Source organism: Carcharhinus amblyrhynchos, chromosome 10 (assembly GCF_965287045.1).
Source record: "Carcharhinus amblyrhynchos chromosome 10, sCarAmb.v2.hapA, whole genome shotgun sequence".
Taxonomy (NCBI): domain Eukaryota; kingdom Metazoa; phylum Chordata; class Chondrichthyes; order Carcharhiniformes; family Carcharhinidae; genus Carcharhinus; species Carcharhinus amblyrhynchos.
In genome coordinates this window covers 7,590,820-7,618,485 of record NC_137333.1, presented here as the reverse complement: position 1 = coordinate 7,618,485, position 27,666 = coordinate 7,590,820, and the positions used below count along the sequence as shown (strand labels likewise).

At 43.1% G+C, this 27,666-nt stretch overlaps 1 protein-coding gene across 3 annotated transcripts in view; it reads left to right on the top strand.

Annotated features, from left to right (window-relative positions):
- The window catches only part of LOC145349525 (kelch-like protein 1), a 272,619-nt gene that overhangs the window by 224,245 nt on the left and 20,708 nt on the right, over positions 1-27,666 (top strand). For 2 of the 3 annotated variants that reach the window (XM_080198092.1, XM_080198091.1), the window contains 2 exons: positions 5,871-6,095; positions 26,405-26,567. In XM_080198092.1, the coding sequence (XP_080054218.1) occupies positions 5,871-6,095; positions 26,405-26,567 (388 nt within the window). The remainder of the gene's footprint in view (positions 1-5,870; positions 6,096-26,404; positions 26,568-27,666) is intronic. The other variant, XM_080198093.1, reaches the window with a different exon arrangement.

Here is a 27,666-nt window from a genome sequence, read left to right as displayed (position 1 = left end):
GCATGCTGGACTTGTTTAAGGTTTACTTAGATAGATACATGAGCGAAATAGGGATGGAGGGTTATAGGAGACTGTTTTAAATAAGGATCAGAGCCCCGGGACTTTCCTGGAAATCAATGGTTACGTGTGTTGATGTTTTTCTCTTTTACTCCACAGGTGCATAGGTCCACCTTGTTGTCTAACGAGGGGCATACACGCGGTGGGTCGTGCGTGGGCTGCTCTTGGATGTTTCGAGAGTAGCCTAGTACTTCACGTCGTTTGTGTACGCTTAAAACTGGACCAGCAGATGGGCACCACGACAGCTCAGTGACTGTCACTGTTTGCTTGCAGATACATGGATTTGGGCCAGTATCTGTGGGAGTTTGCGCATTCTCCCTGTGGTTGCGTGGGTTTCCTCCGGGTGCTTTGGTTTCCTCCCACACCCCAAAGATGTGCTCTTAGGCTGACTGGTGTATCAAATTGTCCCTAAATTATTCTCCCCTTAATCTGGTTTCCAATGGGGGTACCATAAGCATAGACATGGGTCAAAGGTGGAGGAGGAAAAGCACATTGTTAAGATGGCGGCGTGGGCTCGTTGGGCTGAAGGGCCTGTTTCCTGTGCTGGGTTGTTCTTTGTTGTTCTTTGTACTTGTGAAATGACACCCCAACATCAGCCTCTGATCTTTCAAAGGAGGATCAAGAGGGTAAAATGGAAAGGATTATTGAAGTAAGAAACAGGGGGTGTTGTATTTTCTGATCAATTAACAGGGCCACATGTACACAACTGGCACAAGCACTGGCAACGCTAATTCAAAAAAGTCTTCCGCCATATCAGAGCAAGAGAGTCTAGAAAGACAAAACACCATTGGGCGGCACAGTGGCACAGTGGCTAGCATTGCTGCCTCAGAGTGCCAGGGACCCAGGTTCGATTCCCAGCTTGGGTCACTGTCTGTGTGGAGTTTGCACATTCTCCCCGTGTCTGCCGGGTTTTCCTTCAGGTACTCTGTTTCCCTCCCACACTACAAAAATGTGTGGGTTAGGTAGATTGGCCATGCTAAATTGACCCTGAGTGTCAGGGGGTTTAGTAGGGTAAATAAGTGGGGTTCTGGGGATAGGCCCTGGGTGGGATTGTGATCGGTACAGACTCAATTGGCCTCCTTCTGCACTGTAGGATTCTTTACATGAGGTTAACAGTGGAGTAATATCAAAGGAAATCAATCACTGTACTATGTCAAATTACAGCAGGCGTTAAGAGTCACCTTGTTGATAATATAAAGTTGTACTTACAGTTGATATTAATGCCAATCTGCTTAATGTGTGGAGACCTATACTTTCAGATCAAGTGGAGAGGAGGAACTTTCAAGTACCTCCCTGCTTAGTGCACTGGCTTACTATAAATTTATGGCAGTATTTCCTCCACCTTTAGAAAAAGCTGTTAAGGTCATTTCTTTCTCCTGTCCTACTTTCGTTTGAGGAAGCATTGACACTGGTGTCTTTGTAACAAAACAAACAGGTGTGCATTCATAACCCCACATCAAGGTCAGCTGATCATTTAATAATGTCTTTGAGCTGTCAGTCAAATTGTGAACTCAACCCCCACTCCCCCCCGCTCCCCCCCCCAGCCTCACCGCTCCCCCATCAACACTATGATAACAACAGATCTTGGAAAACAGGCAACCATTAACAATGCTATAATAATAGCACCGAGGGAAAATGACAAAAAAACAGCTGTAGAAAGAGCAAGAACAGATTTTTCTGCAACCCTCTACAAGCAAGCAGATTTTTGTTCATTTTTTTTAAAGGGCCAGCAACTTAAATAATTTGCAAATTTTCCAGTCCTACACATCTCATCTGCCCTGCAACATCTCTAAACATTTGTAACTCCCACACTGGGATAAGGGCCTAGCTGCAGTGAGAATAGGGGCAGGATTTTACTGACTCACCCTGCCCATTCATCGACAGAGCAAACTGGTAAAATTGCGCAAAAGCCAAGAACTGAACCAGGGCAGAACTTACTCAGTCAGTGGTAGGGCATTGGGAAGAGTTACAGAACAAAGAGATCTAGGGATTCACGTTCATAGCTCCTTGAAAGTGGAGTCACAGGTGGACAGAGTGGTGAAGAAGGCATTCTGCATGCTTGGTTTCATTGGTCAGGACATTGAATACAGGAGTTGGGATGTCTTGTTGAAGTTGTACAAGACATTGGTAAGGCTACATTTGGAACACTATGTACAGTTCTGGTCACCCTATTTTAGAAAGGATATTATTAAACTAGAAAGAGTGCAGAAAATGTTTACTAGGATGCTTTCGGAACTTGATAGTTTGAGTTATAAGGAAAGGCTGGATCGACTGGGAATTTTGTATCTGGACAGTAGAGGGGTGGTCTTAAGAGTTTTATAAAATAATGAGGGGCACAGATCAGCTCGATAGTCAATATCTTTTCCCAAAGGTAGGGGAACCTAAAACTAGAGGGCATAGGTTGAAGGTGAGAGGGGAGAGATACAAAAGTGTCTGGAGGAGCGTTTTTTCACACAGAGGGTGATGAGTGTCTGGAACAAGCTGCCAGAGATAATAGTAGAGGCGGGTACAATTTTGACTTTTAAAAAGCATTTACACAGTTATATGGGTACAATGGATATAGAGGGATATGGGCCAAATGCGGGCTATTGGGACTAGTTTCAGGATTTTAAAAAAAGGGCAGCATGGACAAGTTGGGCCAAAGGGCCTGTTTCCATGCTGTGAACCTCTATGACTCTAATTCAATATCACGCCCAATATCTTGGTTGTCACGATTTCACGAGAGCCGGGTTTCCAGCAAGGTCAGTCTCTCGCTGGAAATGGGTGAAAGACTGGATAATTTATTCAGATATATTTTAATGAGGATTGCCATGTGATTAGCGAACCCGGCGCTGTACCGTCTGTGCTCACTTGCCTTTGTGATCTCGCCGGGAGAGGTTCCCTCTGGTGAGGAAAACATCTGCTCCCCATGCATCACCCCGCAGTCTCTTGGCATCCTCCTCACAGCACACACTGCCACCCAGTTTAGTGTTGACTGCAGATTTGGAGGTTTGCATTCAATTCTTCGACAAAATCATCCAGAAAAAAATATCTGGAATTTGGAATCTGTTGATTACCATGATACCATTGTCGGTTATCGGAAAACCCGATTCACTAATGTCCTTTGGGGAAGGAAATCTGCCATCCTTACCTGGTCTGGCCTACATGTGACTCCAGAGCCACAGCACTGTGGTTCACTCTCAGGTGCTCTCTAGACAAGGGCAACTAGGAATGAGCAATAAATGCCAGCTAATAATGCCCATGTGCCACAAATGACTAAAAAGAACAGTAGAGACAGATTACCTACACCACCAGGGCCACAGTGCCAAGTCTCAGTAGTGAGGAATGGGTAATAAATGCTAGTGTTTCCAGGGACAGCCACATTGTAAAGATAAACTTGCATTTTATTATTTCCAATTACAAGGCGAGTAAAATGCATTGTGAATAATCATCGATTGTAGTCGTTTTGGATGAATGTTTGTTTTACCATCTGCTTCATAACGTTCTAAGTTACATTTCAGTGAAGATATATTGTATGTCTGATTTAAGGAAACACTGTAACCTGTTCTTACCAAATGCGTTCAATTAAAATGATATTTTGAATGTAGTTAAATATTCAGCTATTTGCATATAATGAATAGTCAGAACTTGCTATTCTACAGGGTCACACTCCAGGCTATTTACTTGCATGGCATTCCATTCATCATTTTACATTGCAGCTGTGATGGAAAATCATTATAACAGTCTTTGTAGGAAAGATAGTTAGATACATTATTGTCCTCTTAATTCAAAACGTGATGTAAAAATACACACATTAAGCAGGAAGCCCTTTGGAACTTTTGGTGCTATGTATTTTACAAAAACTGTGATGGTCCTCATTCGAGCATCGCAAGGAATTTTCCCATCTAGAAAACAGGGCTGAAGTTGTGCACCCTCAGTGATAAGTCCTTGAAAGGATATTCTGGGATAATATCTGAGCATTCAGACAGAACTGGTGGTGATTTACTGTGTGGGAGAAAACAGTAGAAGAACAGCAGTGGTATAAGAATGACACTGTGAACCGTAACAAAGTAACAGAGACAGCGTGGATGTAAAAATGGAACCTTATATTACATGGCAGTTGATAACATCTTTCTCCTAGTGTCAGTATTCAATTGGTCCAGAAGATAATGGAGCAATATTTTGAGCTCAGCAGGTGCAAGAACACTCAAAGGTTATTGAAAAGTCTTCAGAATAAAATTAATTACAATGAAATCCCCAGGTCAGTATCAGTGTATTTACATACCACAGTTTTAAGATCCACGGCTTGGATCTGAAGGACCTGAACATTTTTAATCACATTGCTGGTATTAATCCCATTATGTCCCTAGCAAATATGAGGACCATAGTTCTTGCTAACTCAGTGACATATAAATGGACTGATTCAAACTTTTCCAGAGATAAACATTTACACAATTTGTACTACTTTGTGTTTGACTTATTTTTCTTTTTGGTATGTGATCACCATATTGCTGATCTCATTGAAATGAAGGAAAAGAAGCCACCAGTACATGGGCATCATAAGATACTCCAGAATCGCACTCTCTTGATCAGCAGGAGCCAATTATTATTTTGTTATTTCAGCAGTAAAAATATCTACAGTGTGTATCACTTAGAAGTCCCTTGAAAGTACTGGGCTGCCCAATTTGTCTATTTGAGTAACTGTGTATAAATGTTAATTTAGCGTATTCACAACAATAGTTCAATTAATGAAGACTGGAACGAGATCTTGAGAGTCTTTTCAATCCAACAACAATAGCAGTACAACCCATTTATACATTTTTCAACAATATGCAATTCCAAAGGTACGCATGTTATCAACAGGCAGAACAATTTACCATTAATTGAGTTAAATGTCCCAAACTGCTTCATTGACGGGTTATCAAAGAAAATTCGATACGAAGAGACTCGAGGATCAGGTGACCAAAAGTTTGGTCAGAAAGTTAGGCATTATGGAGAGTCTTAAAGGAGGAGAAAAAGGGGAGGAGATGCAGAGATATTTCAGCATGGAATTAAAATCATAGAGTCCCTGCAGTGCAGAAGGAGGCCATTTGGCCCATCAAGCCTACACCAACAACAGTCCCACCCAGGCCCTATCCCTATAACCCCACATTATTACCCCGCTAATCCCTCTGACATCCCCCTAACACTAAGAAGCAATTTAGCATGGCCAATCAACCTAACCTGCAAGTTTTCGGAGTGTGGGAGAAAACCGGAGTCCCCGGAGGAAACCCATGCAGATAGAGGGAGAACGTGCAAACTCCAAACATGCAGTGACCCAAGCTGGAGATTGAACCCGGGTCCCTGGTGCTGTGAGACAGCAGCGCTAACCATTGTGCCACCAAATTTCTGAGCGTACAACTCAGGAAACTGAGGCACAGTCATCAGTGGAGGAGCAACCAACAGCAGAGGTGTACAAGTCCGAGAAAGCTGAACTATTGGAGTATCAAAATTGCAATTTTCAACAACATTAGATAGCTACATTCAATCTGTGGTTTTTATTTTACATGTTACTCTGTCAACCGTGCAGTTATAAGGAAAGAAATTGCGAGCCTTAGTTTTAAATATCATCAATTGAAGTAATGATTAAGTGAAAGGTACAACCAGTTATTAGGGTACAGAGCAAGATTCCATCTGCACCTATAAAGCTTTTGACGAAAGCTTTTCAACAGTGTTACCCATCCACTCGGTCTGTTGTTAGCTATATCACGGAAGCTGTGAGTGATGCACGCACTCAGGATTCCTCAGATTGCACTCACTGATGTCACAATCTTGACAACTCATTGTCTTATCAGGTGCAACTACAATAGAAAAATATGACCTGAGAACAAACACTTGGACCCAAGCCGGAGTGATGAACGGCAGACGGCTGCAATTTGGCCTGGCTGTCATTGATGATAAACTTTATGTGGTTGGAGGCCGGGATGGTCTGAAAACCTTGAACACTGTGGAATGTTACAACCCGAAAACAAAGACCTGGACCGTTTTGCCTCCTATGTCAACCCACAGACACGGTCTCGGTAAGCAATTTGTGTATTCCTAATATGGGACATTCTAAACACGGCTGTTAACTGCTAATTGGTTTGAGCCACAAAGTATTTATTTCAAAGAAACAAAACTGGACAGTTTTCAGTGAGATTTATCTCCTACTTTCATAGATTCGTAGATTCTTAGAATCCCTACAGTGCAGAAGGAGGCCATTTGGCCCATCGGTTCCACACTGACAACAATCCCATCCATGCCCCATCTCCACAACCCATACACCTCCACCCTGCCAATCCCCCGACACCAAAAGTCAAGTTAGCATGGCCAATCAATCTAGCCCGCACATTTTTGTACTGAGGGAGGAAACTTGGAGCATCTGGAGGAAACCCATGCAGACATGGGGAGAATGTACAAACTCTACACAGAGGGACGCCCGAGGCCGGAATTGAACCTAAGTCCCTAGTGCTGTGAGGCAGCATTGCTAACCACTGTGCCAACGTGTTGCCCACCACCCCATTCCCACCAAACAAAATCAATATTGGGGGTAGGGTAGCATGGTGGCACAGTGGTTAGCACTGCTGCCTCACAGTGCCAGAGACCTGGATTTGATTCCTGGCTTGGGTGTGTGGAGTTTGCACATTCTCCCCATGTCTGTGTGGGTTTCCTCCGGGCACTCTGGTTTCCTTCTGTACTCCAAAGATGTGCAAGTTAGGTTGATTGGCCATGCTAAATTGCCTCTAATATCAGGGGAATTAGCAGTAACTGTGTGGGCTTACAGGAATAGCGACTGGGTGGGATTGTGGTTGGTACAGACCCAATGGGCCGAATGGCCTCCTTCTATACTGTAGGGATTCTATGAAAACAATTGTTTGATTCGATTGCACATACAATCTCTAAAAATATTGATCTTTTATAGTAGATAGAAGATTTTCATACAGAACCTGTCATTTTCCAACCCACAGCCTATTGATTGCTTACATTTTACTCGTAACTTGCTTTATATATTCACCCTTCAATTTTCTTCATTAAAGTGTTGACTGTGGGACTGAGGGACTAGCCATTTCACTACTGACAATGCCAGAGTGATCCAGCCACCACCTTTAAATAACCTTTCCCAATTTGAGCAAAGTTGACAGTTAAGGACTGTTCTGAGGTAAATATAAGAATCCCCGAGGAGCATTATAATTCCTGTGGCAGTCGTGGAATAATTTCCGATCTCATCAATCTTGATTTACGCAGACAGGGGACATATAAAATGTAGACTTTAGCAGCAACTCCCAAATATCAGTCATGAATTCTCGGTTTTATTTGACAACGGGATTGAATAAAAATAAATCTATGGCTTTGCAATATGAATGCCTGAGCAGTCAAGAACCCACGATCCAATCATGGGTGTCGTGTAATTGAGCATTCTTCGAGTTTTATTTTAATGCCGTTAGTTGTCTGATTAAATCACCGAAAGTGTTAGGCATCGGATAGTTCAAGACGGAGGAAGATATTTGCCAGCAGAAGTAGAGACGGGTAAATAGTACTCGATTTGCAACTGTTCATGTCTCCAGCATAGAAATTATTATCGGTGAGTACTTAATGCAGTCTTGTCAAATCTATTCCTTCACTACATCAAAGGAGACACTTGCTAATCTATAATGGCACACTATCTTCTGTGTATGGTTTGCACTTTCATTTCAGATGCTTGTAGGGTTGCGGCCAGAATTTTACCATCCCGCCCGCCATGGGAATTGGAGTGGGTGAGGGGGCGGAGGGGTGCGAGGCTGATCGTGCCGGCTATCCTGGGCCAAGATCATGAGGGGCGAGACATCAGGCGGGAACCCGATTCCTTTTTCTCTCTTGCGATCTTACCGGTGATTGGCGTGATAAGCTGGTAACATCGTCCCTCCACCCACATCCCCCCGCCGCAATCCACCGCCACCACCCCCCCCCACCCACTGCCACTCCGTGTTCACTCTTAGGTACCCTGTCACAATCCATTTTAGTTCAAAATGTTTCCAGTTAGGGCTACGCTTTGTTTTCTATTTTTAAGATGATGTTCTACCTGGAACCCAACCTACTGTTCCATATCTCCATTAATCCTCAGAAAATAACTCCTCTTAAAGAAGCATATTTTAGGAATAGAAAATGGACATATCTCTATCATTCCCAATGCCTCGGAAAAGCAGCCAGCATAATCAAGAACCCCACACACTCCAGACATTCTCTGTTCCACCTTCTTCCGTTAGGGAAAAGACATAAAAGTCTGAGGTCACATGCCAACCGACTCAAGAACAGCTTCTTCCCTGCTGCCATCAGACTTTTGAATGGACCTACCTTGTATTAAGTTGATCTTTCTCGATACCATAGCTATGGCTGAAACATTACATTCTTCACTCTCTCCTTCCCTTCTCCATGCACGGTATGCTTTATCTCTAAGTGCAAAAGAAACAATGCTTTTCACTGTATACTAATACACATGCACACTTGCCTCTCTGTCTCAATGTTCTGGATTCAGGTCCTGAGTATACAAGCTCAAGGCTGCTACTCCAGTGTAGTTATGGGGCAGTATTGCATTATCAGCGGTGCTGTCTCTTGATTGAGATGTTAAACTGAGTCCACATTGCTGTCCTAGGCGTGTATATAAAAGGTTCCATTTGAGGAAAAGCAAGGCCTTTCTCCCCAGTGTTTTGACCAACATTTATCCTCCAATCAACATCACAAAAAACAAGCCATCCAGTCACAATCGCATTGCTGTTTATGGAGGTTACTGAGTGCCAATTAGATGCTGTGTTTCCTAGTTCCAATGGTGACTGCGCTCAAAATGCACTACATTAGCAGCGAACCACTCTGTGGTGTCTGTGAAAAATGCTATATAAATGCAAGTCCATCGTGATTATCCTGTCTTAATAACAATGTAAGGGACGCTGTTCTGTTACAAAATGTTGTTTAGATTTGAACAATGAAGTTTCAGCACAGATACTTCCAATGTAGTCCAAGCCACTTACAAACAGTTTAAAATGATTCATTAGGTGTATATTTGTTTTCAACCACTGCTTGATATCTGTTTTGCTTTTGCAAAACCCTTGGGATGTATACCATGTTGAAGGTACTAATTGTTATTCAGCACTCTGTTGCTATAAAGTCACTGGGGATTGACTGACTCACAGGTGCTGGAATTTCTAAGAGTGTTGAAATTCGATCGTGAACGCTTAAAAAGAAACTTAGTAGGCAATGTCAAAATAATTAATAGACCATCCATTTTGGCATTTGGTTTTTCCATTAGTGGAACAGGCTTGAAGGACCAAGCCATCTCCCCCCACTTGGATATTCTCTGATATTATCAGTGTTTTAGTGTGCTTCTTGTTTCGGAATGAGATGACCTTCAGCTGCTTTGAAATGGTTTTGCACTGAGAGTAGAATCAGGAAATACTAGCCCTTTATCCCATGTCTAGATGCCAGTGTGGCATTGCAAGTATCACCAGAGCTCACCTGGAATGCCCTGAGTCCTGGAATGCCGGACTTATTCTGTTGTTGCTGGCACTTAATTGTCATTCAGTCAATGGTTTTGCTCTATCAGTCACAAGCTTCTCGTGGCTGTTTGAGACAGTGCTCCTCGCTCATTCCAAGATCACTACTCTCCACTGTTACTAACCCAGCCACTGTTAATCCTGGAAGGTGGAGGTATCTGAAAAGTCAAGAAGTAGACTTAATCAAAGTACAACAACTCCTTGACTTAGGTAACATTTTAGTGGATTCTTATGATTAAAATATATCAGGGATTGTTGCCAAATGGTGGTTTAAATATGTTATTTGATCATGTGTTTTTGGGGTGTGTAAGACTGCAATGATTATATAATTTTTACCTTTTGTGCGTAACTCTTTTCTTTTCAACTTTTTTTTTAATTTTTAAAATTCCAGAAGTATTTCTGGAGTCCTATGCTCTTGAGGTCAACAGGTCTTCCTTCTCGCTTTCACAATAAAACAAAGGTGTTTCTGATCAGCGAGACAGACTTTGCTCAGGGGTCTGACTTGTTAAACAATAATGCCAGCCATGGTCATAACATTATGATCCATCTTTCAGTTTTCTCAGTCATGTACACCACCAGACATTGAATTTTATAATCTCGAACAGAAAACAGTGGCTCGTTTCTCCTTCTCTCTTTCCTGCTAGTCCAGGCCCAGAAATATAATTTGAGACTGATCTTTGATGGGCGACACAGTGCCTCTCAGCACCAGGAACCCAGGTTTGATTCCTGTCTGTGTGGAGTCTGCATGTTCTCCCCATGTCTGCGTGGGTTTCCTCCTGGTGCTTCGGTTTCCTCCACAGTCCAAAGGTGTGTGGGCTAGATGCATTGGCCATGCTAAATTGATCCTAGTTTCGGAGGGGGATGAACAGGATAAATATGTGGGGTTATGGGGATAGGGTGTGGGGGGATTTTTATTGGTGTAGGCTAGATGGGCCAAATGGCCTCCTTCTGCAGTGTAGCGATTCTATGGTTAATCTATGATTTCAAGCACGCTTTTGAATTGCCAATAGGAAAGTCTGGAGCCTAAAATGGCCATCAGAGTTCTAACTATGTCAGAGGAGCCTGAAAGGAGCATTTAATCCAAAGCAGCTTGGTACTTTGTGTTGTATATTGGAGAATGATGCTAGGGTTTAAAACAATGGAGCTTCATTTACATGTATGTGCTCTTACATAACTACTTCCTCTCTGCCTGTTTCCTACACGAGGGATTTATGACATCATACCCGGTGCATACATGAATATAGCAGAGCTCAGTAAGCCAATAAGAATGAATACAAACACATGTAATTTCCTTCCCTCCTCCCCCCTTAATTTGAACATCTCCAACAAGTTCAACTTGAACAATAATCAGTAGGTCATCTGTAATTAATGCATAATTAATATATCATCAATAATTAATATATTAATATAGGTGTCTATGGTGTGGAGGTCATCTCTCTCTCATCTCTGATTGACAGTAAGCCTTTGGCATCACCTTCTTTGCACTAATGGTGACCCTGGATGTGTTGGTCTTTTTATGAATGTCATTGATGATTGGTTTACTCAGGATTGGTTGACATAGGAACTAGAGGTTGATCAGGTGTTGCTTTCCTCAACAGTTTGGTGTTGGGGTTGTAGGAAGGTTCAAGTCAGGACTTTGTATGGTTGAATCTGGATTCCCAACAGGTTCAGAATCCGGTCTGCGTGTCTCCTCAAGATAACGTCGTCTCGGGTTTGGACAGTCCAGTCTGTGGATGCGTTGTGATAGAAACCTATTTCTCTCCTGTGGAGTAATTCCTAACTCAAACCTCTTGTCCTTGGTGGAAAACTCTACACTTTGCTTTCCCACATTTCATTTGCCCTTGTTGCTGCTGCATGATCTCTTTAGTTTTGGATGTTTCAATGGATTGAATGCCGATCATATTTGCCTCTTCATCATTAGCAATGTAGAAAAGGACTTGGTCGTGGAATGGATGCTATTCCTATTCACTGGTAGTAATTTGTGAAGACATTTGGTCAGTGAACCTTGTAGCTAGTTGCTCTCAAGATATGTTTCATTGTTTGGATGAAACATGCTGTTAACCCATTAGCAGCAGGATGAGATGGTGTGGACCTGATATGTTGAATACAGTTCTCTTGTAAGAAACTTTTAAATTCTTGTGGGACAAATTGAAGTCTGCTGTTGCTTACCAGTTGTTCATGGAATTCAAAATGACTAAATACTTTCCTAGCTTCTCGATGGCCTTCTTTGATTCAGTAGAGTTCATCACAGTGACTTCTGGCCACTCATTTTGAACATTGACTGTTACTAAGAGCACATGTCCTTCAAAACCCATGTGCACCCATTGTCAAGCCGCTTCAGGCTATTCCCATAGATGTAGCATTGCTAAGATCAAGCTCAAAGAAAAGTACAGCACAGGAACAGGCCCTTCGGCCCTCCAAACCTGTGCCGATCATGGTGCCTGCCTAAACTAAAAACATATCATCTTACGGAATCCATATCCTTCTATTCTCATCCTATTCGTGTATTCATCTAATTGTCCCTTAAATGCCACTATCGCACCTGCTCCCATCACCTCCCCAGGCAGCACATTCCAGACATTCATCACCCGCTGTGTAAAAAAACTTGCCTCGCACATCTCCTCTAAACTTTCCCTCACGCACCCTAAACCTATGTCCCCTAGTAATTGACTTTTCTACCCTGGGAAAATGCATTTGACTATCCAGTCTGTCCATTCCATTCATAATCTTGTAAACCTTTATCATGTCACCCCTCATTCTCCGTTGTTCCAGTGATAACAAACCGAGTTTATCTAATCTCTCCTCATAGCTAAGGGTGGCAGGTTTCTTACCTTCCCACAGGAAGAACATGTTCTAACTCTCTCTTCAAATTTTGTATCCAGTCGATGCTACCAGAACGAACCCCTCATTATTTCCATCATGCGTGTGACTCCACAATAGCACACATGTAACATCTCAAACACCCGCTTTCTGAATGGTGGCGGAATGATCACACCGAACCCCCAAAGAAGACATCCCAACTGCAGTGACCATTCCAATCTCCTGGAGTAGTAGGGTTTCAGATTCTGAGATATTCCCTCGTAGTAACATAACCATCACCTCTGAGATTTCTTCGAATGTGCTTTCTCGCTCAGCCAGAAGTGACTAGGGTATTGTCTTCATTCAAAGGAGAAGGTATTCCTGCTTGAGCAGTCTGACACACGATCCAATAGTGACAATCTTGAAAATCCATCCACATTACCATGTAGACATGACTATCGATATTTAATGGTATAAGTGCTTGCAGACGAAAGCAGTGCCTATCCTTGCATTCTACTTGCTGCAAGTGGTGGAATTCCCTTGAATGGTGCAAAAATTGTACTGAGTAAGTGATGGATTGTTTGCAATGTAAACTCTCTCCCATACAGGAACTGATGGAATTCCTTTGCTGCAAAGATGGTCCCTAATGTTACCCATTCAATCTGGGCATAGTTACTTTCAGTCTTGCTCAAGGTTCAAGGAGCAAAGACAATGAGTCTTTTTTCACTAGATGATGTAGGTGACCACTGTACCGACACTATAAGGGGATGCATCACATGTTAATGGTAGGATTAGAGTAGGAACAAAATGCCCATACATGGCTGCTTCTTATCTGCTGGTTTCCCATGCTAGGGACTTTTGACATCACTTCCAGTGAATACGTTAAACAGCTGAACTCAGTAAGCCAATACGAATTAATACAATAACACTTCCAACACCAGCAACAAGCCCCTTTCCACTGGAACAGGTTGAATGGTTGGTGTCCAAGTTTAGGCCATTATAGCTTCATTAACATCAAGCAGCAGCAATGAAAGTTGACCCAACCCTACTTATTGCTTTATAGAGGAAGCTATGAAGCTACAGGAAGCTATTTTTTATTGATCAAGGCAATTAGCAGATTTATTGCCCACAAGAGCTGTCCCAGATCTTGTGGTTTGCCAGGATAGTTGGCAATGAGCAACTATCTGTTTTTCTGCTCTGAAGGAGAGTGAGGTAGTTTCTGTGCCCGCTGCCCTTGTTAGGAGCTGATATTATTCCAGCCAAGTTTATTTTTCTTCATACTAATTATTAAATTTATGGTGTAGCTTTTAATTTGGCCTATTAAACAAACTGAAACTGTAAAACTGAAAAATAGTTTAGTGGGAAAAAAATGCTGATGTTTTCGAACTGGAAGGTTTTATTGGTAACTAAGGTTCAATGGTTTACTTGAATGATACCTTTGTTTAACTTAAGTTTATTCACGAGTGTCAAAGTAAGTTTACATTAACACAACAATGAAGTTATTGTGAAAACCCCCTAGGTGCCACATTCCAGCACCTGTTCAGGCACACTGAGGGAGAATTTAGCATGGCCAATGCCCCCGACCAACCCATCTTTCGGGCTGTGGGAGGAAACCAAAGCACTCGGAGTGAACCCATGTAGACACATGGAGAAGGGGTAGACTCCACACAGAAGTGACCCAAGATGGGGATCAAACCTGGGTCCCTGGCACTGTGAGGCAGCAGTGCTAACCACAGTGCCTTCGCTATAAACTATGAGAGATGATAAAGCCATATAAACCATTTCATCTTCTGGCTCTGCTTCTGCATCGGCACTAAATAATACAAAGCAATCTGAAATTGGGTATATTCATCCTATCAACAGGATCTTGATCAAGATATCAGCTGCATCAGGCCATTATCATTGAATAGAATCCCAACAGTACAGAAGGAGGTCATTTGGCCCATAGAGTCTGCACTGACCATGATCACACCCGGGTCCTATCCCTGTAACCCCATGTATTTACCCTAGTTAGTTCCCCTGTAATAGCAGAACCAGGCTTGGTGTGAGTTAAGATACCAGCAACAAATGTTTTGATGGTGTCAATTTTCAGAGGGTAGAATGTGTAAGACCCAGTCAGGGGTTCATAGAGTTCTACAGCGCAGAAGGAGGCCACACCGACCACAGTCCACCCAGCCCCTATCCCCGTAACCTCACACATTTACCCTGCTAATCCCCCTGACAGTGAGGGGCAATTTAGCATGGCCAATCCACCTAACCCACACATCTTTGGACTGTGGGAGGAAACTCGAGCACCCGGAGGAAACCCACACAGATACGGGGAGAAGTGAAAACTCCACACAGACAGTGACCCGATGCCAGAATTGAATCTGAGTCCCTGGAGCTGTGAGGCAGCAGTGTGAACCATTCTGCCACACTGCCACCCATTACGTTTCCACTTAACTCTGTGCACTCCACAGCATGGATCCTACAGTGCTCAAGAAATTTGCTATGTCAGCCTTCATCACCAGTTGACTTGGGACTTCAAATTCATCAATTGATCCTATAACAAGCAAATATTGGGTGCTTTTTCACCAAGGGGTGTGTGTGTGTGTGTGCCACTCTATCCTTTAACTATATGAGTAGCTTGAGATAGGGAATGTTTTTTCCTCCTTTTGATATTCACGCTTCTTCGATGATGAATGTGACCCATTTTTGTGACCCTCAGGGCTGATCCTACAGCATTTCTGCATTCACAGCACAGCAAGGCTTTATTTCTTATCACCTCAGGCAGAATTGACATCTGCTGGAAAAATAAAACAGGTTACTACATGTCATGAAATAGTTCCTTATCTTCCCAGAGTTCATGTCAGTTTGGCTTGTACAGAAACACCAAATCATAATAGAAATGAAGACTTGGTCCAAAACAAGAACAGATATTACAATCATACTGGAGGAGCCTTGGGCCGCTGTCTAAATGGAGTGGTAATTCAAAGGAACTAGCTGTTGAGAACTCAATACACTTTCAGACTGACCAAATGTAATATTGCAATACAATTTGAGAAGGTTTTTTAAAATTCATTCGTGGCACATGGGTGTTGCTGGCTGGCCAGCATTTATTGCCCATCCCTGGTTGTCTGTTGAGGGCAGTTGAGAGTCAACCACATTACTGTGGCTCTGGAGTCACAAGCAGGCCAGACCAGGTAAGGACGGCAGATTTCCTTCCCTAAAGGACACTACCAACCATAGTGTGATAAGGTTCTTGAGCACCTATTATCACACGACATAAATTTGGCATGTCCTTATCCACCCCTAGCATTGGAAGTTCCACTCCCAAGTATCACTCCCTTCCTAAACCACTGGCCTGGTGAGAAGAAAGTTGAGGATTTGTGGCTTGGAACACCTGTGGGCTCATCATGTAAGTTAAGAATTCAACTAATTTAGGTCTTAGGCTAATCTTCCAATGGCGTTCTTCTTCCTTTAGAAAACCATAGTTATTGCCCATTTTCAGATGTTTGTAAAGTTATAAGCCTATCTCCAATTTTAGTTTCCTTGACTGTGTTGTTAAAAAAAACAAGAAATGCTGGACAAACTCAACAAGTCTGGCAGCATCTGTAGTGATGGGAACAGAGTTAATGTTTTGATTCCGTGTGTGAATGAGGATGGCATGGTGATTAGAACTGCTGTCTCACAGCGCCAGAGATCCATATTCAATTCTGGCCTTGGGTGACTATCTGTGTGGAGTTTGCATCTTCTCCCCTGTGTCTATGTGGGTTTCCTCCAGGTGCTCCAGTTTCCTCCTACAGTCCAAAGACATGCAAATTAAGTGGATTGACTGTGCTAAATTGTCTTTTAGTGTCCAAAGACCTATAGGTTAGGTGGATTAGCCATGGTAAATGCACAGGGTTATGAGGATAGGACAAAGGGAAGGGCCTGGGTGGAGTGCTCTTTCAGAGAGTCAATGCAGACTTAATGGATTGGCTGGCCTTTCTCTGCACTGTCAGTATTCTGTGATTCCATGGGATACACCTAACCCTTCTCCAGAACTTGAGCTTGCATGTTGTTTTCCAAATTTCAAATTCCGTCTTTGAATCAGTTTTTCTACTCAAGTCTAATAACGGACCCAACCAAAGTTACAAATTACAGGCCAGATTTTTGAGCTATAACTTGCCCCCAGACTGAAAATCCCGCCTGAGGTCAACGGACCTTTCCATCGTCCGTTCCCCCAACCCATTGCAATTCCTGTGGCAGGCGCGACAGGAAAATTCTGCACTTTGTGACTGGGGCAGTTAATAAATTATATGCCTTCTCGAAATTCTTGACATTTCTGCTGCCTTTGATACACCTCCACCTGCATTCTTCACGATGCTGTCACAGTACAATGCTTTTTAATTGTTATTTTTCTCTTACTTTTCAGATGTTTTTCTCTCTCTCAATACAATCCACACTGCTTTATTTTTCTTTCCGAACCTGATTTGATCTTAAGGGTGGAATTTTACCGCCTCGCTCGTTCCAAAATTGTAAAATTCCGCCCGAGGTCAATGGACCTTCCTGTGCTCTGCCCCTCGTCCACTCCAATTCCCATGGCAGGCAAAATTCCAATTTGCAATTTCTTCTCCATATCCCTCTGTGTCTTTCTCACTCCTTAAGTTCAGTTGCTGGAACACATTGACTGTTGGTCCCTTTGCTCAGTAAGCTTCTGTTGCCCTAATTGCTACGGCATTCACAGCTCACACTTTCGGCAGTTTACAGGGGAAAGTACTTATGCGCTGTAGGGTGAGGGTAACGAAGTCTAACTAATGACTCCCAATATGAGATTCCCCTTTCAATTGGGCCAATTTTTCATTGTTTTGCACGCAGGGGAGAATATAAGCTTCGATCTTTTTGTCTGTTAACAGAAAATACCATCCTTTTCAAAACTTAGATCCAAATCGAAGAGAACAGTTGTGTTCATAAGAACATTAGAACTAGGAACAGGAGTAGGCCATCTGGCCCCTCGAGCCTCCTCCGCCATTCAATAAGATCATGGCTGATCCTTTCATAGACTCAAGCACATTCAGCAAGCTCATTCTCAACAGAAAAGAAGTGGTTAACACTTCTTTCATAAGGTTTATTTTTCTCCGCTTTCATTCAATGTTTTATGAATAGAAGGAATCATATTAGGTAATATTGATGTAGTGTAGAGGGAATGTATGAAAATAAATAGGTTTTAGTACCAATATCTAAACTGAAATTTTTCTGTTACATGGGCATTATGAGGAAAATATACTCCCAAGTGGACAGTAATTGAAATTGTTGCTTCATTGTACCGTAGTGATGAATGCTGTAAATATCTTGATTTAGTTAGGAACCACAGATGGGTGAAACAAATTTGGAAACATGCATAGTCGTTATTGGACTGCACAGCCTTGAAGTCGTTCTCAGTTATTTTGCTAAGTAACTATCTACCTTTCACAAGTGCTGCATTCAATGGCCTTGCTGGAAATGTGTCAGCATGGATTTCCTCCCACAGTCCAAAGATATGCCAGTGAGGTGGATTGACCATGCTAAATTGACCTTTAGAGTCAGGGGGACTAGCTAGGGTAAATGCGTGGGGTTATGGGGATGGAGCCTGGGTGGGAGTGTAGTCAGTGGGACTCAATGGGCCGAATGGCCTCCTTCTGCGCTGTAGGGACTCTATCTATGAAATCCTTGGAAGTTTAGGAATGTACAAAGTGTGCTTGCCTTTAAGAGCTATAGTTGTGTTTGGGTTGGTGGGCTTTGATGTCTAACTGCAGTCAAAGATTAGTGAGCCTAAAGAGAACCACACATTAGAGGAATTAGCAAAAATTGAAGAAAGGGACTGTGGTAAGGGAGAATTAATGGTTCATAACATAAACTTAGTTAACAAGGTTGTCATACTCAATAGGACAGATCTTCCAATCAAATAGAAATTATTGCTGTAGTATCATAATAGAATCATAGACATTTAAGACTTATCTGGATAGACATATGAACTGGCAGTGTATAGAGGGATATAGGCAGTTGTTTTAGGTAGGACAACATGATCGGTGCAGGTTTGGTAGGCGAAAGGGCCTGTTCCTGTGTGGTACTGTTCTTTGTTATTTGTTAGCATTGAAAGACAATACAAAGTATGTTACTCTGAATGTTAGTTAACTATTAATGAAATAATGGTGAAATAAAGTACTAAAAATCATCCTCTTAATATGGTTCTATATTTCCATTGAATTGGCTTTGTTCTAATTTTGAGGTTATGTCCTTTTACCTCTGGATTTCCCTACAGGAGACAGTGGGGGCAATTCTCCCAAAAGTGCTGAATTGGCGGCTAAACTGTCCTAGCACGCCACAGTTCTGACAGGTCAGCTTCTCATCCGAATCTCGGCACTCTGTGCACTGAAGAGGTCCCAGTCCTGAATCTCATTAAAAACCAAGGGGGTTGGGCCTGTTCGCGCCAGAGTCTGACAGTTCTGGGACTCTGCGCGTGGGCAGTGGCCCCAAACTGTCAAACTCCCGTTTGCTGGCCAGCACGATTGCTGGCCAGCCCGGGACCACCGCAGTGCTCCCTCTCCAGCCACCCCCACCTCCCCCCTCGGCCTGGTCACAGCCCCCATAACAATTCCTGGGCCAGCCCTGACCGCCCCCCACCCCCAGTCCCAAAGTGCTCTGATGCCCAGGCCTCACCCCACCCAGCAATGGCGATCCCTTCCACCCCCTCACCCCGGCAGACCCACCACCCCTGCTCACCCCTCCAGGGTCAGACCCCGTGGAGGCAGCCCCCACCCGGCAGACAATGCCCTCCCAGCCCATCCCAATCGCTGCCCTCTCTCCATCCCAGACCGATCCCAATGCAGAGTGGCAACGGGACCACCCCCACTCCCACCGACTGTCCCTATGCCCCACCTGCAATAAGCCATGCACCCTCGGCACTGCCCGCTGGGCAGTGCCATGGTGCACCTTGGGCATGGGCACTTTGCCCCTTGGGCAGTGCCAGGGGGGACAGACTGGCACTGCCAGGATGCCCATGCCCAGGGGGCATCACCCACCCACTGCCCGACCCTCTGAGGGGCCCCAATTGCCCCCTCTTCATTCTGGCAGGATCTCCCACTGTTTGCCCAAATGTGGAGAGCTAGTCTGAACCTCACTGGAATGAAGCTCCCTTGGCGGGAAAGGAGATTCAATAATTAATTAATCTTCAAATTTAAAATAGATTTAAAAAAAGATTTAAATGACTTACCTGCCGGTTTCCAGCGTGGTCTGGCCGGTGACTGCTCGGAGATGCATTCCCGGTGCATGTGCAAATCCACATTCAAGGCCTCAGATGCATTCTCTCGGCCAGACCCAGCAGAAAAGTGGCAAATGCGGGTGGGAGAATCGCAGCCAGTGTCACTCCCTACCTACCGCTGGCAAAACACTTCCCTATCTTAAATTACTAAATTTCTTCATTCTGTAATTGCATAGAATTCCAGAAAGTAGGGATTAGATGGCTAAAGATGTGGGACCAGATTTTCATGGTCTTGACTGGGGCCAAAAGGGAGGCGGGACTGGAAAACCTGGCCACCAAAAGGAGGCATCAGGAATTCCCACCTCCGTTTCCATCCTCAGTTATTTTCCCCGAGGGTAGGAGTGGAAGCAGGTTCTGAAACGTGATGTCCCTATCAAACAAGGAGCATTGTAGAACCATTGAGAGTCCACCCCAGGTAAGGGTTTCAGTTTTGTGGAGGCCACTGTCTTTAGTAGCTGTTGAATTTTACGCTGACTGTATGGAAATGCGAACCACGGGTTGGAAGTTTAAAAACTAGATCCAAATCAAAAAGAACAGATGCGTTCAGCAAATATATTCCCCGATATAAAGAACCGGTTAATATTTCTTTAAGAAGATTTATTTTTCTGCACTTTCATTCTTCACGGGTCATTGTTTTATGAATAGAAGGAGTCATTTTAGGTAATAATTTTAGGTAATAATGATGTCATGTCGAGAGAATGTGTGAAAACAAATAGGTTTTAGCACCAATTTCGAGACTGCAATTTTTCTGCTACATGAACATCACGAGGAAAATATATTCCCAGGTGGACCGTAATTGAAGTTGTTGCTTTACTGTTCTGTAGTGATTCCTGTGATAAATATCCTGATTTAGTTAGGAAACGGTTTTTTACTCCTATACAGTTCATCACAAAATGGTGCAGAATGATTGTATCTGTGCTCATGAAGATGACTTATGGCAGGCGAGTGATAAGAAGATGTAAGTGCCCTCTAGACAATGTGTTTGCCGGATTGCTACTTCTGCAAACTGAAAAACATCTCAAGTAAAAGATTCACATTGTTAATGTGGAAATGTCTTCAGATAAGTTAGAATAAAAAGTTCATCTCATGGGTAAAAAGAGTATTAGCATATTATGGAAAGGTAACCTAGTGTGATAACATGTATAAATGTTTCATATTTTCCTATTGTTTTGATATATTCAATCTGGACAGTTGTTATGATAGCAGTTCTGACATCTGTTTGTTTATTCAAGGAGTTTTGAGGTCTCATGGTTGTAAACAAACTGCCTAATTTTTTATACATGTTTGCCTGTGATTACGTGGTTGCATTTCTGCCTATGTGCAATTACATTTAAATACTAGACTGTAGGGGTTAATTAACTCTGCTAAGCTGACTAATTGTAGCTAGCTTGACTACATGTCAAATCAGGAGGCATGCTGGGTTATTTAAAAATTGACTGCATTCCCAAAGGATACACAATGAAGGAAAACAATAGCTTCTCAGCTGCAACAGGAATTGTTTTTTTCTAGACGGAGACAGCATGCGAAAAGCATTTCCAATAATGTGATAAGAGTTGAAATATATTTTAGATTTTGGAGTGTTCAGTGCATTCATGTTCAGTTCAGGGCCAGGCTGAGAAGCCAGTATCCAAGTTCACTTCCTGCTTCTGTCATGTTAATTTTTCTAAAGTCCTTTTCAGTAAAAAAAAACTATTTTAAAACTTATGCCAGTGTGATCCTCTTAGTCTCTTCAATTAGAGGAAAAATCGTACGTCCGAGGACTACCTGTAATCATTTTAGTTGATCTCAGGAAATCTTTGGGTGATTGGTAAAAATGTGCATTTGACTTTGCCTCAAACCTGAACCTGACTAGTCACCAGCAAGGGAAAATGATAGATGTTGTGGACCATTATTTACAGGCTGTCAAACATCTCAGTGCGCATTTGCTTTGGCAATAAAGTAGCCATTAACCAATTGTCTTACTAAATTGATAACCATGTGATAAGTTACTGGTGGTTCGTAAGCACGTCAACTGTAGAGAATTCCTCTGAGGTTCCAAAATCTGGTCTATTAAATTTATTTGATGTATGATTAATGGCAGTTCCACAATTTCCATGTTTCAAAATCACCAGAGAAAGCTACAGATTATACTGCTGTGCTTTCTGCTCCAGTTTCATTTGTAAAATTAGCAACTTCATTTTACTCAGTCAAATCTATGTAATTTATGCCCATATTTTTATGTAGTTTTTCACCAAATATAAAAGTGTATAGGAGTGACAAATTGTCAGACATGAATATAGCAGGCTTTCAACACTGCTTGTAAAATTGCTGTCACTGCCTAGATTCCCTGATGAAGACACACTTGACCGTACCTGCTCTTCCACAAAATGGCGGTCAGGACATTAACCCGCAGAGCGATGCGGGTATATGATATTAAGTGACAGAAGTGAACCGCATAGATCCTCGAGGTTTTGCCGACCCTTTCAAACAGGAGTCATAAAAAGAAGAAGAAAAGAAATCCTATTCCAATATCCAAGCGTAAATAATTCAAGACTTTGGAAACCAATTAAATGTAATAGAATTTTCCTGCTCACTTTGTAAGAATGATTCCCTGAAGGCAGGCCTGGTAATTAAGGGAAAGCGAGTCTGACCTTAGATGGCACAGTCTTTCCTTGCAGGCCTTTGTTTTGGAAATAGTATCATTTATCATCTTTGTAATGTCTTGATTGAAGTCCATATTGAGGGCATTCATTTTGGCATTTTTCTTATTAAATTTGGAACATGCTGTCACTGGAGTAACTGATACAACCCTGTCTCATTTGTCCTTTATATATTGCACAACTGTGTACTTTTAAACTCAAAGAAGTTATCACTTCTGTCCACTCAATGCCAGGTGCAACAAATACTCTAAGACTTGAAGGCAGTGCTCTGTTAAGAATTGATAATTAGGTAAGAAGCAAAGATCTGATAGAAGATTATGAGGGACATGGAGAGAGTGGATAAAGAGCAGCTGTTCCCCTTAACTAAAGGATCAGTCACCAAGAGACATAGGTTCAAGGTGAGGGGCAGGAGGTTTGCGGGGGGGTGGGGGGAGGTGATGTGAGGAAAATCTTTTTACCCAGAAGGTGGTGTCGGTCTGGAATGCACTGCCTGGGAGGGTGCTCGAGGTAGGTCGCCTCACATCCTTTAAAAAGTACCTGGACGAGCACTTGGCACATCATAACATTCAGGGCTATGGGCCAAGTGTTGGCAGATGGGATTAGGTGGGAGTTCAGATGTTTCTAATGTGTCTGTGCTGACTCGATGGGCTGAAGGAACTCTATGATTCTATGAAAAGTTGCACCTTATTAATAATGTAACAATTAAAACTTTAAATGAATTGTGGAATACATTTCTCAGTGACACCAGGTAGGTCTTACAGGAATGAAGCTTTGGGATTTCTGAAAATACTGATGTTTAGATGCTGGAGTATTCATGCTGCAGTGATTTATAGTTTAAATATAAGTTATGCGCAATCATACAGAGCTAACGTTAATGCAAAACCATTTTGACCAAGTCTTCAATCACTGCTCCTAATCATCACCTTTCAGCCCCAATCGCCATTTTCCTTGAAGTCATTTGTGAAACACCTTGGGACATTTTCTTAGATTAAACAAGCAGGGAAGTTGTTGTGAAACTGCTTTGCATCACTTCTCGGCCTTTTGGATAAGATCAAGTGTCAGATCAGGCCCAAGATGGGGTGCAGCGCCTCATCTTGTCAGCTCGGATCTTGATTATCTCCCTTGTGAGGACCATGAATGAGATTCAATTGGATTTTGAATTTGGTTTTTGGAGCCAGATCCATTCTGAGCATTGGCTTTATAACTTCAGGAATGGGTTATAAACATTTTTTAAAAAGTGCTGCAGTTGTATTTTGAGTGGACCTTTAACTTCACCCAGTGAGATCACAGACCTCGGAAGATTATTGCTTATACGCTTTCCTTTGATTGTTTGCATTGCTAAAAAGAAATGCCAATTTTCAGCTGGATTGATCTAGTTTTAACTCCGATAATATTATCAAATGTTGATGTTGTAACTTTGTTACATAATTATTGATGCTTCCCACTCCTCCTTGCACCTAGTGATTTTTGCCCCTGTGAATTTTGAATCACAATACTGCTATTTGGCGACACTTGCATTTCCTGGTAGTAGGATTAGGTTGACATTGGGGTGGTACCACATTAATTGATCTCAGCCACTACACCACAGTTAACCCCAGAACCCGGGCAAGGAACATCATGCGGGCTTCATTGTTTGCAAGTGCCCAGGTAGCATGTTGGTGTGGACACTGATAGGGATGGGATTAGACATGAACTAGATAACCCATTGATGTTCACAGAAGGTGCTCCAACACTTGATTGAAAAATATCACATGAGTTAAGTGCTGGGGATCCACTTTGATCGTTGAACTGGAAAGAAATCAATACCTTGAAGACTGGAGGAAAACTGTACAAAGTTATATCACTCCTAAAAAACACACAATGGGGTTGGGGGGTGGCTAGAAAATTCTCACCAGTGAGGGGGTGACACTGAACTAAAACCAAACAGAAACAATTCATCTTAGAGAGGTGGTGCGCAACAGACTGGAGGAGCTGATTGTGGACAAGTCCCCAGGACCGGATGGAATGCATCCGAGGGTTCTGAAAGAAATGGCGGAGGTTATAGTGGATGCCTTGGTGGTTATTTTCCAGACGTCGCTTCGCTGGATTCCGGGAAAGTGCCGGAAGATTGGAAAACGGCTAATGTTACCCCGTTGTTTAAGAAGGGTGCCAGGCAAAAGGCGGGGAATTATAGGCCGGTTAGTTTAACGTCTGTGGTAGGTAAAATGTTAGAATCCGTCATTAAGGAGGAAATTGCGAGGCATCTTGAAGGGAATTGCTTGATAGGGCAGACGCAACACGGTTTCATTAAAGGGAAGTTGTGTCTGACAAATTTACTGGAGTTCTATGAGGATGTGTCTAGGGCGGTGGATAGAGGAGAGCCGGTGGATGTGGTCTTTCTGGATTTTCAGAAGGCGTTTGATAAGGTACCTCACAAGAGGTTACTGCAGAAGGTCAGAGGACATGGAGTTGGGGGTAGGGTGTTAGCGTGGATAGAGGATTGGTTGTCAAATAGGAGGCAGAGAGTGGGGGTCAATGGGTGCTATTCGGATTGGCGGTTGGTGACTAGTGGGGTGCCCCAGGGGTCGGTGCTGGGGCCTCAGCTATTTACCATTTATATAGATGATCTGGAGGAGGGAACCGAGTGTAGGGTGTCGAAATTTGCTGATGACACCAAGATTGGGGGAAAGGCAAATTGTGCGGAGGGTGTGGAGAGTCTGCAGAAGGATCTAGATAGGCTGGGCGAATGGGCCAGGAAATGGCAAATGGAATTTAATGTTGGCAAGTGTGAGGTGGTCCACTTTGGTAGGAAGAATGGTAGGAAGGACTATTACTTACAGGGTGAAAAACTGCAGCAGGCGACGGTGCAGAGGGACCTCGGGGTCCTTGTGCATGAGTCGCAAAAACCCAGCCTGCAGGTGCAGCAGGTGGTCAGGAAGGCGAATGGGATGCTGGCCTTCATAGCGAGGGGGATTGAATATAAAAGTAGGGAGGTCTTGCTGCAGCTGTATAGGGCATTGGTGAGGCCGCAGCTGGAGTACTGTGTGCAGTTTTGGGCGCCACACCTGCGCAAGGATATTTTGGCCTTGGAGGGAGTGCAGAGGAGGTTTACTAGGCTGATACCGGAGATGAGGGGGTTGAGCTATGAGGAGAGGCTGAATAAACTAGGCTTGTACTCGTTAGAGTTGAGAAGAATGAGGGGAGATCTCATTGAGACGTATAAGATGATGAATGGGATGGATAGGATAGAGGTGGAGAGACTCTTCCCGCTCAAAAAAGACAGTAGGACTAGGGGGCACAGCCTCAAGATAAAGGGGGGGCGGTTTAGAACAGAGTTGAGGAGGAACTTCTTCACTCAAAGGGTGGTGAATCTCTGGAATTCTCTGCCCGTTGAAGTGGTGGAGGCTGCCTCGCTAAATATTTTTAAGAAGCGGGTTGATGGGTTTTTGATAAGAGAGGGGATTAAGGGTTATGGGGAGAGGGCGGGAAAGTGGAACTGAGCCACGACAGATCAGCCATGATCTTATTGAATGGCGGGGCAGGCTCGAAGGGCCAGATGGCCTACTCCTGCTCCTATTTCTTATGTTATCTTAAAATCTCATTCAATGTCATACCTGTGGAATGACCACTGCAATGCAATTATTTAGATTTTTCCTGATGTGTGGCAATTTGCAGATGCAATGGCAGTTGAGATCAAATTAAAGTTTAAAAGGTAGATTTTAAAAAATCCACTTAATAAATGATAGCATATGCAACATAACATTATTGATGTAAAGCAAGACAGAATTGGAGCATGTACACTGTAAGAAACAGCTTTGTTATAACAGTAAGTTGATGGAATGGTTCTCTGAATCATTACTTCCAGCATATGAATAATTGCAAACAGAAAGAGGTCCCTTAGGTACATCCAGGCTCTCCTACATCATTGCAAAACCTGAAGTTCTGTGATTTTTGTCCACTCCATCGTCAAGTTATTAAAGTAAATTTATTTATTAGTCACAAGTAGGCTTACATTAAAGCTGCAGTGAAGTTACTGTGAAAATCCCTTAGTCTCCACACTCCAGCACCGGTTTGGGTACACTGAGGGAGAATTTACCATGGCCAATCCACCTAACCAGCACGTCTTTTTGGATTTCTATGTTTTTCAGGAGTTGCTGTACTGGAAGGACCCATGTACGCAGTCGGTGGCCACGATGGTTGGAGTTACCTAAACACAGTAGAGAGATGGGATCCACAAGCGCGCCAGTGGACTTTTGTGGCCAATATGTCCATTGCTAGAAGCACAGTGGGAGTGGCAGCATTAAATGGCAAGTGAGTAGGGCATATACTTCTCAGAGTATATTCCATCCTGAATAGGTTGCCACACTAACTCAGTGTGATATCTGTAATATATTCCGGATTGTAAATGAGAAAAGGTGATCGAGGTGTAACATTGCTTACAAAGAGGGAAGAAGGAAAACTTCTCATGAATGCTTTCAGTACACTGCATTCCCCGCACGTACAATTGAAGTAGGGTCTCCTATACGGCCTGGATCTTTATGCTCCCTGGAGTTTCAGTATGGGCCTTGTGGAGAATCATACAGTCCCTATAGTACAGAAGGAGGCCAGTCAGCCCATTGAGTCTGTACTGATCACAATCCCACACAGGCCCCATTCCAGTAACCCCACACATTTACCCTTGCTAATCCCCCTGACACTAAGTGTCAGTTTAGCATGGTCAATCCACCTAACCTGCACATCTTTGGACATTTGTGGGAGGAAACTGGAGCATTTGGAGGAAACCCATGCAGACACAGGGAGAAAGTGCAAACTCCACCCGGATAGTCACCTATGGCTGGAATTGAACTTGGATCCCTGGCTCTGTGAGGCAGCAGCACTAACCACTGTGCCACCATGCCACCCTGTGCCGAATACAGAGCATCTCCCTGACTGTATAAAACACAAGGGAAAGGTGAGAAGCTGAGGCCATAAGCTGGGAGCACAAGATACACCAAAAACACTAATGGTAATTTTGTCAGATGGGAAACAGGAGCACCATTCACTTTTGTAGCAGAAATGGACTCTCCTCGGGCCTGTTATGTGACTTTTTAGATTCCTGACAAAGAAGCACTTTGTCTTTCCATTCTGGGAAGCAGTGGGATGAAGGTAGGAAGGAATTGAGTGGCAGAACAAAGTGTGCTGAAAATCTGCAAAGGGATATAGGAAGTTTAAGTGAGTGGGCAAGTGCCTGGGAGATGGAGAACAGTGTTGATAAATGTGAGATCATCCATTTTGGTAGGAATAACAGCAAAATGGATTATTATTTAAATAGTAAAAAAATTACAGCATGCTGCTGTGCAGAGGGACCTGAGTGTCCTTGTGCAAGAATCACAGGGATTTGGTTTGCAGATGCAGCAGGTAATTAAGAAGG